General features: G+C 45.9%; 1 protein-coding gene across 6 annotated transcripts in view; it reads right to left on the bottom strand.

Moving 5' to 3' along the window:
* The window catches only part of LOC102931868 (E3 ubiquitin-protein ligase rnf213-alpha), a 174665-nt gene that overhangs the window by 123367 nt on the left and 38322 nt on the right, over positions 1-12976 (bottom strand). For all 6 annotated transcript variants that reach the window (XM_037899153.2, XM_037899155.2, XM_037899156.2 and 3 more), the window contains 2 exons: positions 10812-11032; positions 8728-8993 (listed from right to left, as the gene is read on the bottom strand). In XM_037899153.2, the coding sequence (XP_037755081.1) occupies positions 8728-8993; positions 10812-11032 (487 nt within the window). The remainder of the gene's footprint in view (positions 1-8727; positions 8994-10811; positions 11033-12976) is intronic.

Below are 12976 nucleotides of genomic sequence, written 5' to 3'. Positions count from 1 at the left end.
AGCCTGGGCTCTCTGATGGCTGTCTGCAATGACTGCACCAGCCTTGAACTAGCTTCTCCAGACTGAGAGGGCAGGGTTCTCCCATTTGTCAGTGGGAATGCTGAATTTCTTGAGACCATGCTTGACCTTGTCACTGTATCGGAGGAGATTTGGCCTTCCTCTGCATCATGGGCAGTTCTTGAATTGGACACAGAGTACAGCCTTCAGCAGATGATCTTGAGGCATATGCTCCACGTGTCCAGTATAGTCTGCATAGACTATAGGCCAGATCTCTCAAGGATCTTTTTGTTAGTGATCCATTGGTCCCTAGTGACACCAAGGATTTTTCTAAGACAGCAAAGGTGGAAGCTGTTCAATTTCCGGTCCGGCTTAGATTATGTGACCCAGCTTTCACAGCTGTAAAGAAGGGTACTGAAGACACAAGCCTGATAAACAGACTTCATGGTTAGGAGCTTGTTGTTCCAGACATGTGAGGTAAGTTTGCCAAAGGTGACAGAGACTTAGCCTTGATAGGGAACTCGATGCGAGAATTGGCAAAGTGAGCTGGTTACAGTTGAGCCAAGATAGCAGAAGTGATCCATGCTGTCCAGAGCTTCATTACTGACCTAGATTTTAGATGGGATGTTGATGCCCTGTGACATGACAACTGTTTTCTTGATATTGATTACCATGCTGAACTTGATACATGCGTCAGAGAACTTATTCATCATGATCTGCAGTTCATCAGGTGAATTAGAGATGAATGCAGTGTCATCTGCAAAGAGCAGATCCTGAATAGTGAGCCGGGTGACATGCCTTCTGCTCTGAAATCATATGATGTTGAACAATCCTTGATTCAATAACTACACCAGATGGATTGTCTCCAAAAGCATATTTAAGAAGAATAGAGAAGATGCCAAAGCCAGTGGGCACTAAAGTGCAGTCTTGCTTCATGCCAGTATCAATGCTAAATTCAGATGATGTTTCAATTTCATACTGGATGGTTGCCTTCATTTGCTCATGGACCTCCTTATATAGGGAGAGCACTTTTTGTGAACAGCCAATTTTCGACAGGATCTTATAGATGCCATTCCTTCTAACCATGTCAAAGGCCTTTTGTAGGTCAATGAACACTACATAGAGAGGTGCCTATTATTCACAGCTTTTTTCTTGCAACAAGCGCATTGTGAAGGACATGTCAGTCATAGAGTCTCCAGCTGTAATCCATACTGTCTCTCAGGGTGAACTCTCTCAGCAAGAACTTGGAGTCCTTTCAGCAGGACCCCTGCAAGCACCTTGCTGACCGTGCTAAGCAGAGATATCCTTCAGTAGTTGTTGCAGTAGCAGTTTCTTTCTGTATAAAGAAATTATGTTTGCATCTTTCAGATCCTGGCGTATGTGGCTTTCTTCCCAAGTGTGCGGATGTCGCTCACAAGTTTTCTCCCCCTGCCTTTGGGAGCTCTGGAGGTATCTGATCATTGCCTGCTACTTTCCCCAAACGCAATCTCTTTGATAGCTTTCTCTACATCTTTGAGAGCTGGTGTTTGGTCCAGCTCCTGCATTGTTGGCAGCTGGGGAATGGCAGCTGTCATAAATATAAAGGGAAGGGTAAACACCTTTAAAATCCCTCCTGGCCAGAGGAAAAATCCTCTCTCCTGTAAAGGGTTATGAAGCTAGGATAACCTTGCTGGCACCTGACCAAAATGACCAATGAGGAGACAAGATACTTTCAAAAGCTGGAGGGAGGGAGAGACAAAGAGTCTGTCTGTGTGATGCTTTTGCCGGGGACAGAACAGGAATGGAGTCTTAGAATTTAGTAAGTAATCTAGCTAGAGATGCGTTAGATTATGATTTCTTTAAATGGCTGAGAAATTAAGCTGTGCTGAATAGAATGGATATTCCTGTCTGTGTGTCTTTTTGTAACTTAAGGTTTTGCCTAGAGGGATTCTCTATGCTTTGAATCTAATTACCCTGTAAGGTATTTACCATCCTGATTTTACAGAGGTGATTCTTTTTATTGTTACTTCTATTTTACTGTTTCTTCTATTAAAGTTCTTCTTTTCAAGAACTGAATGCTTTTTTTTATTGTTCTTAAGATCCAAGGGTTTGAGTCTGTGGTCACCTATGCAAATTGGTGAGGATTTTTACCAAACCTTCCCCAGGAAGTGGGGTGCCAGGGTTGGGAGGATTTTGGGGGGAAAGACGTTTCCAAACAATGCTTTCCTAATAAAATAAACCTGGATAAACATTTGGTGGTGGCAGTGGAAGTCCAAGGGCAAAGGGTAAAATAGTTTGTACCTTGGCGAAGTTTTAACCTAAGCTGGTAAAAGTAAGCTTAGGAGGTTTTCATGCAGGTCCCCACATCTGTACCCTAGAGTTCAGAGTGGGGAAGGAACCTTGAAAGCAGCTAAGGCAGTATCACAGATAATAACATCCTTTGAGTAGCATTCTTTGTAATGTAAGGCTGCTACTGCCAGCAAAATAGGTATCTGAGACTATCAGCACACACAAGAGGCGCAAAGCTCAAGCACACACTGGCCATTTTCATTGAGGCTACTATGTTGGCTAATGCTGTGTCCTCAGTGCTCCCAGTCCCTACCCACATGGGCATTGAAACCATTGAGATCAGCGTGACTGTTCCTTAGAGGGACATTCTTGATGATTTGTTCCAGTTGAGAATAGAACTCATCTTTTTGCTGTTTGGAGCACAGTTATTTTTAGCCCTGTAGCGCGAGCCCAAGTCAGCTGACTCAAGCTCCGAGACTCGCTGCGTTTTTTCTGCAGTGTAGACTTACCCAGAGAGTCAGAGCATTCTGCCTCAGCCAGAGGCAGAAAATGAAATTGAGAAGAACCTTCCTCACAGGCAGCTGTGGAGTCATCATGAGACTTGTGTGTGGGAAAACCGGGCCCAATTGTGCCAGTTGAGGTACACAGCACTTTGCAAATGACAGATTATTCCATTCACTGTCAGTTGCAAACAATTGAACAAAAATATTCATTATGGGTTGAAACGAAAGCAAAATTTTCAGAGAATCAGAAAATTTGAAGAAAAAAACCCCACCTCATTTAGGGTCCAACTAAACATGTTGTTTGATCTGAAACTGAATGTTTCCTTTGGATTTTGGGTTTAACTTTTTTTAAATTTTAAAAAATAAATTTGAAGGAAATTTCTAAATGAAAAATAACTTCATATTGAAAAATTGAAATATTTTGACTTCTTCAGCTTTTATTTCCAACCAAAACAATTTGGTGAAATTGACACAAATTTGCATAGTGTTTTGGTATCACCGAATCTATACTGTTTGCCAGAAAAAAGGTTTGGCCAAAAAAATGTGCCCATATACATATACGTAAGATTTTTGGGTGTTGGAACTTAGCAGTGAGCCACTGAGAAGTTATTACAGGGCTTTTCCAGCATGCACAGTTACTTGGTCATGAGAGCACCTCAATTGTTTTGTAACAATTTTCCAAGGGATGTGGTAGATTCTCCATCCTTGGCCATTTTTAAATCAAGGATGGATGTTTTTCAGAATGATCTACTCTCGGTCAAACAGGAATTAATTTGGAGAAATTTCCCTGGCCTGTGTTATACAGGAGATCGGACTAGATGATCAAAAGTGGTCCCTTAGAATCTATGGGAAATTTCAGAAGGTTAGGACAGCAAGACTGTCTGAGAATGTGAAATTTTCAAATTCTCAGTTATGGATAGTGGCTGTACCAAAGACAAAGATGGTTTGCATAAATCACAAGAAAAGGTCAAAGCTGTCCATAAGCACCCCTGCTTCCACAACCACAAAATGTGTCACCGCTACATTCCTTTCTGGGAATGGTCATTTATCAGCATAGGTGCTTTTCAAAAACAGCTACAGTGTTACAGCCTGTCATAAATATAAAGGGAAGGGTAAACCCCTTTAAAATCCCTCCTGGCCAGAGGAAAAATCCTCTCACCCGTAAAGGGTTAAGAAGCTAAAGGTAACCTCACTGGCACCTGACCAAAATGACCAATGAGGAGACAAGATACTTTCAAAAGCTGGGAGGAGAGAGAAAAACAAAGAGTCTGTGTCTGTCTCTGTGATGTTTTTGCCGGAGACAGAACAGGAATGGAGTCTTAGAACTTAGTAAGTAATCTAGCTAGGTATGTGTTAGATTATGATTTCTTTAAATGGCTGAGAAAATAGCTGTGCTGAATAGAATGAATATTCCTGTCTGTGTGTCTTTTTTGTAACTTAAGGTTTTGCCTAGAGGGATTCTCTATGTTTTGAATCTAACTACCCTGTAAGGTATCTACCATCCTGATTTTACAGAGGTGATTCTCTTTTTACTTCTATTAAAAGTCTCCTTGTAAGAAAACTGAATGCTTTTTCATTGTTCTAAGATCCAAGGTTTGGGTCTGTGGTCACCTATGCAAACTGGTGAGGATTTTTACCAAACCTTCCCCAGGAAGTGGGGTACAAGGGTTGGGAGGATTTTGGGGGGAAAGACGTGTCCAAACTACATTTTTTCAGGAACCCCGATAAAGTTTGGTGGTGGCAGTGGAAATCCAAGGGTAAAATAATTTGTACCTTGGGGAAGTAAGCTTAGGAGGTTTTCATGCAGGTCCCCACATCTGTACCATAGAGTTCAGAGTGGGGAAGGAACCTTGAAACAGCCCCTGAATGAACTGTTACACAATGGACAGAAATGGTGCTGCTCCACAAACCGAAGCTTATAGCATGTGGAAAGCTCCTTACCCTACACTGCATCTTTGCCTGTAAAGCTAGTTGGTGTCACTTTCCCAGAGGGCACAGGAGCAGTAGTATCTACTGTGGTAGCATCTCTTTCAATAGTTGGTGAGCCCTAGTGGTGCTTGTAACCCTGGCTGACCAGGTGCCAGTTCATGCCAGAGCCACAGGCCAATTCACTTGTGTGTTAGTAGATCAAAGTGGGTATTAAATGAGTAAATGTGTATGCAGTGTTGAAACTTAAACTTAATGAAATCTAGTGGAATCTTACTTGCATTGCTTTCACGTACCTGTATCCTGTTATAACAGCAAATATTTACATTGTGTATGCCCCGTAATTAAATAACCAATCAAACGCGAATGAAGCTTTGTGGAATGCAAATGAAAAAAAAGGCCAATTTCAAAGCAAGTGGTCTGTGTGTGTGATGATCAGAGATCAAGGACCCAAAATGGATTCTTCGCTCTCCATCATCAAAGGAAAAGCCCATGTGAGTATAGACACTGTCAGCTTGCTTTCTGTCAGAAGAAGCTATGAATATGGATTCAAGGAAGGATCCTGCATCTCTGGACTGTTTGGACTCCTATTGGGAAGTTTACCAGATGCAAAGCAGAGATCCCCAGAGACAGTCTGAGTACCCTGAAAGACTTTTGGGAAACTGGCAGTTTATTACATCACTGCTACCATTTGGAATTACAGACTGTGACTCCCCTGTACATTTCTTTTACCTGCTTTAAACCTCTCAATAACTCTCATTTTCTTTTCTCAGCAAATAAACTTTTAGTTTACTACAGAATTGGCTGCCAGCGTTGTCTTTGGTGTAAGATCTGAAGTACCTATTGATCTGGGGTAAGTGACTGGTCTCTTGGGACTGGGAACAACTTGATGTGATGTTATTTTTGGTTTAAGTGACCATTTATCACAAAGTGTAGGTTATCTGGGTGGCAAGATAGACTGGAGAGTCTAAGGGGACTGTCTGTGACTCCATGGTAAGACTGGTATAGTGATCCAAGAGTTCACATTTGTCACTTGCTTGGTGAAATCTAATTGTAGGACACACCACCAGTTTTCTGCCCTGTTTTCTGACAGTCTGTTTTGAGGTCATCACTCACAGTTCTGAGCCATTCCGGACAACGTGACAGTACTCACTGTGTTTTATGTTTTCTAAACCCCCAGAAACTAGTCATAGAAGAAGATTAGGGTTGGAAGAAACTGCAGGAGGTCATCTAGTCCAACCCCCTGCTCAAAGCAGGACCAACACCAACTAAATCATCCCAGCCAGGGCTTTGTCAAGCTGGGCCTTAAAAACCTCTAAGGAAGGAGATTCCATCACCTCCCTAGGTAACCCATTCCAGTGCTTCACCACCCTCCTAGTGAAATAGTTTTTCCTAATATCCAACTGAGACCTCCCGTACAGCAACTTGAGACCATTACTCCTTGTTCTGTCATCTGCCACCACTGAGAACAACCTAGCTCAGTGTTCTTCACTGCAAGGCCTGCGAGCCAGTGGCAGATCCCATGGACCTAAAGTTCGGCTCCCTGTTGATCAGGATCTCCGGCGATCTCCAGCAGCACAGGTTCCCTGAGGCTCCCTGCCTGCCCCGGCCCTACGCCACTCCCAGAAGCAGCCATCACACCCCTGCAACCCCGGGGTGTGAAGCAGAGGTCTCCATGCACTGCTCCTGCTAGCAAGCACCGCCCCTCCAGGGCTCCCATTGGCCGGGAATGGGGAACCGTGGCCATTGGGAGTTGCAGGGGCAGTGCCTGCAGAGAGGAGCAGAGCGCAGAGCCACGTGCCCCCGCAGGGGCCACAAGATGAGTTGGCCCCTTTCAGGAGCGGTGTGGAGCCAGGGCTGCCTGAAGTAAGTGCTGCCCGCTCCTGCACCCCCACCTGGAGCCAGCACCCCATACGCCTCCTGCACCCTAAGCCCTACCCTGAGACCCCTCCCAGAGCCAGCCCCTCATACCCCTTCTTGCACCCCAAGCCCCTGCCCCGAGCCCCCTCCCAGAGACAGCACCCCATACCCCCTCCTGCACCCCGTACCCCTCCTACACCCTGTACCCCCTGTGCCAGCCCTGACCCCCCTCCCAGAGCCAGCACCCCATGCCCCTTCCTGCACCCCAACCCTCTGCCCCAGCCTGGAGTCCCCTCCTGCACCCAATCTCCCTCCCAGGCTGTGGTTGGAGACTGGAAATCAAAGGTAGTACCAGGTTAAAATGGTGAGGCAGGAATCAGGGTCAAAGTCAGGCTGGAGTCACAGACCAGGAGACAAAGCAAAGTCTGGCATTGCAGCAGGCCAAGATCTGTGTGGTTTCCCAGACAAATTCCTAGGGCAACTCCGGGGGTTAATAGGGGCACCTGGCCAATCTGGGGGCTGCAGGGTACTGTCATTCTGGCTCTTGTGGGCAGTAAGTCCTGAGGCACCTACTCTCCACAACTCTCCCTGGCTGTGCCCTTGCATGGCCTCCTAGTGGTACTGTGGGAATATCAGCTGACCCAGGCTCTGCAGACCTAGGGTCTAATCCCCAGGCCCTTACATTAGGGCTGCAGGTTTGTTACAGTGCAGAAAAAGGCCCAGACACCATGATTTCTCAGTTAGTCTATACCTTTCTGAAGGTGAGTCACTGGCTCAGCACACAATGGGGAGGCAGCAGAGCCAAACCTGCGCAAATAGTGCTGCAACCAAATGCACTCACGGGCAGCGAGTTGTATGGGCCGGTGGTGCCCATGCTCCACCAATATTTAGAGCACAGGACCCAGCTCCACCAAAGTTCAGGTCCGGGTCTCTCCCCCAGCCCCGCCTGCTGCCGCCCTTGCGTGCCTCCCCGGGCCCCGCCTGCTGCCCCCGGGTGATTGTCGCTGCCACCACTGGCAGAGTAGCGAGGCTAAAGCGGCTTCCTGCCCGCCCACTCCGCTCCAGGTGGCTGCGGCCCTTGGGCAGGGTGTGTGTGTGGTGTCTCTGTGTACTGCCCCCACCCCAAGCGCCCCTGCGGCCAATGGGAGCTGCGGGGATGGTGCCTGCAGGCAACAGTGTGCGGAGACCCCCTGCCCCACCTAGGAGCTGCTGCCGGGGGTGGGGGGTCACTTACGGGAGCTGCCCCAGGTAAGCGCCACACTCCTCCTGCAGCCCGCTCCCGCACCCAAACTCACTCGCAGAGCCCACACCCCAATCCCTTGCCCCAGCCCAGAGCCTGCACCCAAACTCCCTCCCACAGCCTGCACCCCAATACCCTGCCAAAGCCTAGAGCCCGCACCCTGCACTCAACTCTCTCCCAGAGCCTGCACCCCAAATCCACTCCTATACCCAAACTCCTCCCAGAGCCTTGGGGGTGGGATGGGTGGGACTTGGACCCGTTCTAGGCACCACCAAAAATTCTACAAACCTGCCACCCTGAATGCACTAGCTCAAAACATCCAGAGTGGGGAGCTAGGCCCAGTCACACAGGAGCTGCCTTGGCTGAGTGTAGGACAGGCTCATTTTTCCTTCCTCACTGAGCTGAGATTAGGGTTGCAGTGCTGTAGCAGAGAGGGCTGCTATAGGTGTTCAATGCCCCCTCATTTGTCAGGGCATCATTTATCCAAATTCATGGAGCAAACACTAAACCTGTGAATTTTATTAAATTTACCATGACTGCTCTGTGATTTTTGATTAAAAAAAATGCCATGACACATCTCCAGCCCCCATCAGGTCCCAATCTGGTAGAGATGATCCCAGTGGCAGTCCAGTCCAGCTCCCATTAAAGCAGATGGAAATCCTTCCGTTTCAACAGGAGCTAGACTGGGCTGTTAGGATCTCATCCAAAGCCCACAGAGTCAACGGAAAGAGTCCCATAACTCCAGTGATCTTTGGAGCAGGGCTCAAGGCTAGAGAAGGAAAGAGCAGTATATATCTATAACTCCCAGCTTTTAATGATTCTCTGATGATTGTCAATGCGCCATGCGCAGGTACAGCTATCTCCAGAAAGGTTCAGTGGGGGCCTTTCCAGCCATCGTGGAGCTGCCATGAGAGATGGGCACTGCTCACTTACCTTTCTCTCGTCAAAGTCAGTCTCAGGATACTTTTTTTTTTCCTCTGCATCACCGATGCTCCTGGTTTTGAAGCACTCCTGGTAGCAGTCAAGCTTCCTTTCCACGTCACCAAAGTCCTTTCGGAGAGAAAGTTCTTGGAATAGCTCATTTTCCAGGAACTGCAGAATAGACTTGCTATCATTCTCTTTGGACATTCCTATTGAGAAAGAGTCTTTCCAGGACTTTTCTGGAAATTGACAGATGTCATCGAATTGGGTCCACACTCCTAATGAGAAATAAACATTGTAAGCCTTCAAATAAATGCCTGTAAACCTTCAAACTTGCAGGGGGGCAGATTGTGGGAGGTAATAGTCCACAATCTGTCAGAGTTAATGTTTTCATTTGATATTTTATAGTGCTGTTTGCACCATTCATTTAATAGATTCATCGATTCTAAGGCCAAGCAAGGCCCATTGTGCCTATCCAGGCCACCCTCCTGCCTAACCCAGGCCAGAGAATCTCCCCCGGCGATTCCTGCCTCCAGCCCAGTAACTCCTGGCTGAGCTAGCGCGGAACTTTGAGAGAGAGACGCCCCATCTCCACTGACAGATTCTCAGTGATGCAGAATCCATCCCATCATATGGGAGCTGTTGCAATGGCTATTTCTCTTTCCTGGTAAACGCTGTCCCCTTATTCCCAGACTGAAATGGTCTCCCATGAAGTTCCAGCCAATGAATCTAGGTCTGCCTTTGTTTGTGAGATTAAACTGCCCTCTCCTCTCAGAAATCTCTCCCCCACGTAGGTGCTTGTAGACCAGGATCATGTCCTCTCTTAATCTTCTCTTGGATAAATAAAATCTCTCATGCTAAGGCAGGTATTCCCAGACTTTGAAACGTTCTCATAGCTCTTCTCTTGTGCCCTCTCCAATTGGTCAAAATCCTTTTGGAAACGCAGACACCAGAACTGGAAATGTGGATAGCACAACAGGACTTGAGTCTAGAGAAGATGGCCAGGCCATAGTTCCATCTCTTTCCCATGTCCCGGCTCGCATTATAGGACTAACACAAAGGAGGGAGTAAGCTACAGCTCAGGAAGGTGTGTAGATTCATAGATTCATGGATTCCAAGGCCAAAAGGGAACACTGTGATCATCTAGTCTGACTTTCTGTCCAATACAGACCAGAGAGCTGCCCCAAAATAATTCCTAAAGACATAGGCATGGGAACTATGGGTGTGTGAATGGGGGTGGGGGGGTACCGCAGCACCGCCAGTTTTTGTGCAGATCCCACCCACCACTCCACGTCCAGGGTCCCAGCACTGCCGGCTCAGTATCCAGGGCTCTTCTCCTGGCCCCACACCTGGAGTCCCTCTGCTCCTGACCCTGCGCCCAGAGGCTCAGCTCCTGGCTGCCACCGACCCCATGCCCAGGGCTCTGTTCATGGCCCCACACCTGAAGTCCGAACACAGGGTCCCAGCCTTGGCCCCCTCACCCCTGTTCTCATCCCCCCGTCCCCAGAGCCATGGCTGTGCTCCTGGCGGCCCAGCTCTGGGGAGTGGGGGGCATTGACAGGAGTAAGGGGGTAAGGTAAAAAGTTTGGTGGGGGGACTACTGGCTTTCAGCCTCCCCCGCCCCACACGCACACACAGTAAAAAACATTCCAGAACCACTGCCTAAAGAATATATTTTTTAGGGAAAAAAACCTAACCCAAAGGGTTGGGCACATCCCACGTGCCCCTGGAATCTCTGCTAGGTACTGTCTCCCCAAACCAAAATATTCATTACTTATTGTGCTGTTTGGAAATGTTTCCGTCTAAATTTATTTTTGATGTGAAATTGGGTTGTCAACCAAACAAAAAATTGCACTGAAAATGTCTTATTTCCCTTGGTTTTTTTTAATTTTCATTGGAAAACCCAAACCCTGAAAACTAAACTGTTATGGCTGACAACCCCAAATTTTTCAGATTTCAGCTTATACAGAATGAAAAATCATTTTTTCCTTGAGACAAAAGCCTCATTTTCCAACCATCTCTAATTATTTATATTGTAGAAGCACCTGAGAGCTCCAGTCATCATCATTTATCGCAGTGCAAAATGTGATTCTTACCTCCTGCTTTGATGGCCGAATTGGGCACAATTAGAACTCGGTGGAACTCAGCCTTTTCTTTTTTTTGCACTGTTTTATAAATATGCTCTAGTCGAACTCTTCTCGGATCACTGTAGATATCAATAACCCCATATTTATAATAGATGGGTTGTCTGCTTTGTAGACCCGAAACAGGAATTTTTGCTTCACATACCATAAGCATCCCATACTTATTGCTGACACTAGGAAATGAAAACAAAACAGAAGAGTTGGCTGCTTATTTTAAATCATAAAGAGCTCCAGCTGACCTCCCCTTGCCTTCAGTGGGATCATGATCAAACCCCAATAAGGCATCGATTCTGCAATCAGATCAGTGCGACAAGACCAGAGTTACCAGCCCTCAGAATATTATTGGAAGCTGAGAATCTCAGCTCTCATTAAAACAAAAAGTAAGATTCTAGCCCTCATGACTGCTCAGAAGAGCTTGAAAATGTGACCAAGACCCCTGTAAAGGCTCAGAAACCAGAGGATAAATAGAATGAACCCATGGCATTTATTTTGTAAAAATCTCATAAACGTTAAGCCAATCTCATGATTTTTGAGGACTTTCTGATTATTTATTAGCTGAGAACCTCAGCTTTCTTTTCTTTTTTAACATAAGCTTCTAGCCCTCACAGTTGCTGAGAAAAGCATGACAATGCTGATACTAAATGCTCTGGCACTAGGAAGCAAACAGAAACTCCAGATTTAACATTTAAAAAAAAATCTCATGATTTTAAGCCAATTTCAAGATGGGGGGGGGCTTGTGGGAACTATGGTTTTAAATTGAGTTGGGATATTAGCATAAGCAATGGGCCCGAAATATGTGTCCAAAAAGAATGAGATCGTGAGAAAGAAGAGTTGTTGTGTTAAACTTGCAGTGAGCCTTCAAAATACCAGTGTTATCCTATTTAAGGTTTGGGTTGAAGTAAGAGAAATAAAACATTTTCTGGGTACCAGATGCAATAAATAATTGGCTACATAAGTTTGTTTTACGTATTATAATAAAACTGCTTCATCTGGCCTTAGCTAAGATCGGCTAATGGCCAATGACATCACTTGTTTGTTAAAGTATAAAAAAGTAAAACTCTTGAAGGGCTCATTGCTAACACCTGCCTGACCAAGCTGGAGCTGATCGATATGGATCTAAACACCCCTGGGTCCAGGCCATTTGTAAGTATCTTGATCAAATGCTCATAAATGTTTAGTTACTATTTGGATATAGTACATTTCTTATTATTTAGGTTTTTAAGGCATGTTTAGAGGAATCATATAGGTACCATTTGGCATTTGGATTTAATAAAGGAATTTATGGTTAAATTAGTATCGTGGTAACACCCTGCATAAACAACAACTCCAACAGGTTTTTGATTCTTTAAAGCCTGGTAATGGTGATACTGCAAGACTGAGGCCTAATTCCATCAACTTGGTAATGATAAAGACACATATACAACGAGCCTGATTGTTCTCTCTGTTAAACCAGTGTTACTCCATTACTCCGGTAACTTTAATGGGCTTCTTTGGATAGGCACCATCGTGGGCTGAGTGCAGGGTTTGTATCTGGAATGTTCAGCGCTCAGACCATAAGCCTCTACCACTTGAACTGAAGGACTCAGGGGCAGATTCTTACAGGTATGTAGGTGCCTGACGATGCAGATTTTCAAAATCCATCTGGGTGCTTATCTGCATGGTTAGGGTCAGATTCTTACAGGCACCTAAGTTCTGCTCTCCATGCAACAGTTGCTCGAACTGAACTAAAGTGTGTTACCTCGTGACAACCACACACCGGAAAGCAGCAGACACAGAGCAGGCTGAAGGAACTGGTGATCAGAGTGCACTCGGAGAGGAAACATGTCAGACAAGAACTTAGGAGAAAGAAGATCTGTCCCCGCAAACCAGGCCCCCACCCATTAGAAAATGGAATAAGCAAAAGAACATTCAGATGTTCAAATTTTACCGTGTTTGAAACTTTGTGAAAAACATTAAGGCCCAGTCCCCGCTGTATGCCGTGTGGATGGCTGCTGTGAGAAAATCCCTGATCCCCAGGCCAGTTTTATGCCAAGCCTGGTGGTGTTTAGAGCAACATGGGTAATTCCTTTATTCCTCCTTTTTTAATTCTGCCTTTCTCCAGCTGCTGCTGCTATTAC

Source organism: Chelonia mydas, chromosome 6 (assembly GCF_015237465.2).
Source record: "Chelonia mydas isolate rCheMyd1 chromosome 6, rCheMyd1.pri.v2, whole genome shotgun sequence".
Taxonomy (NCBI): domain Eukaryota; kingdom Metazoa; phylum Chordata; order Testudines; family Cheloniidae; genus Chelonia; species Chelonia mydas.
This window is presented reverse-complemented; position numbering and strand designations above follow the sequence as displayed.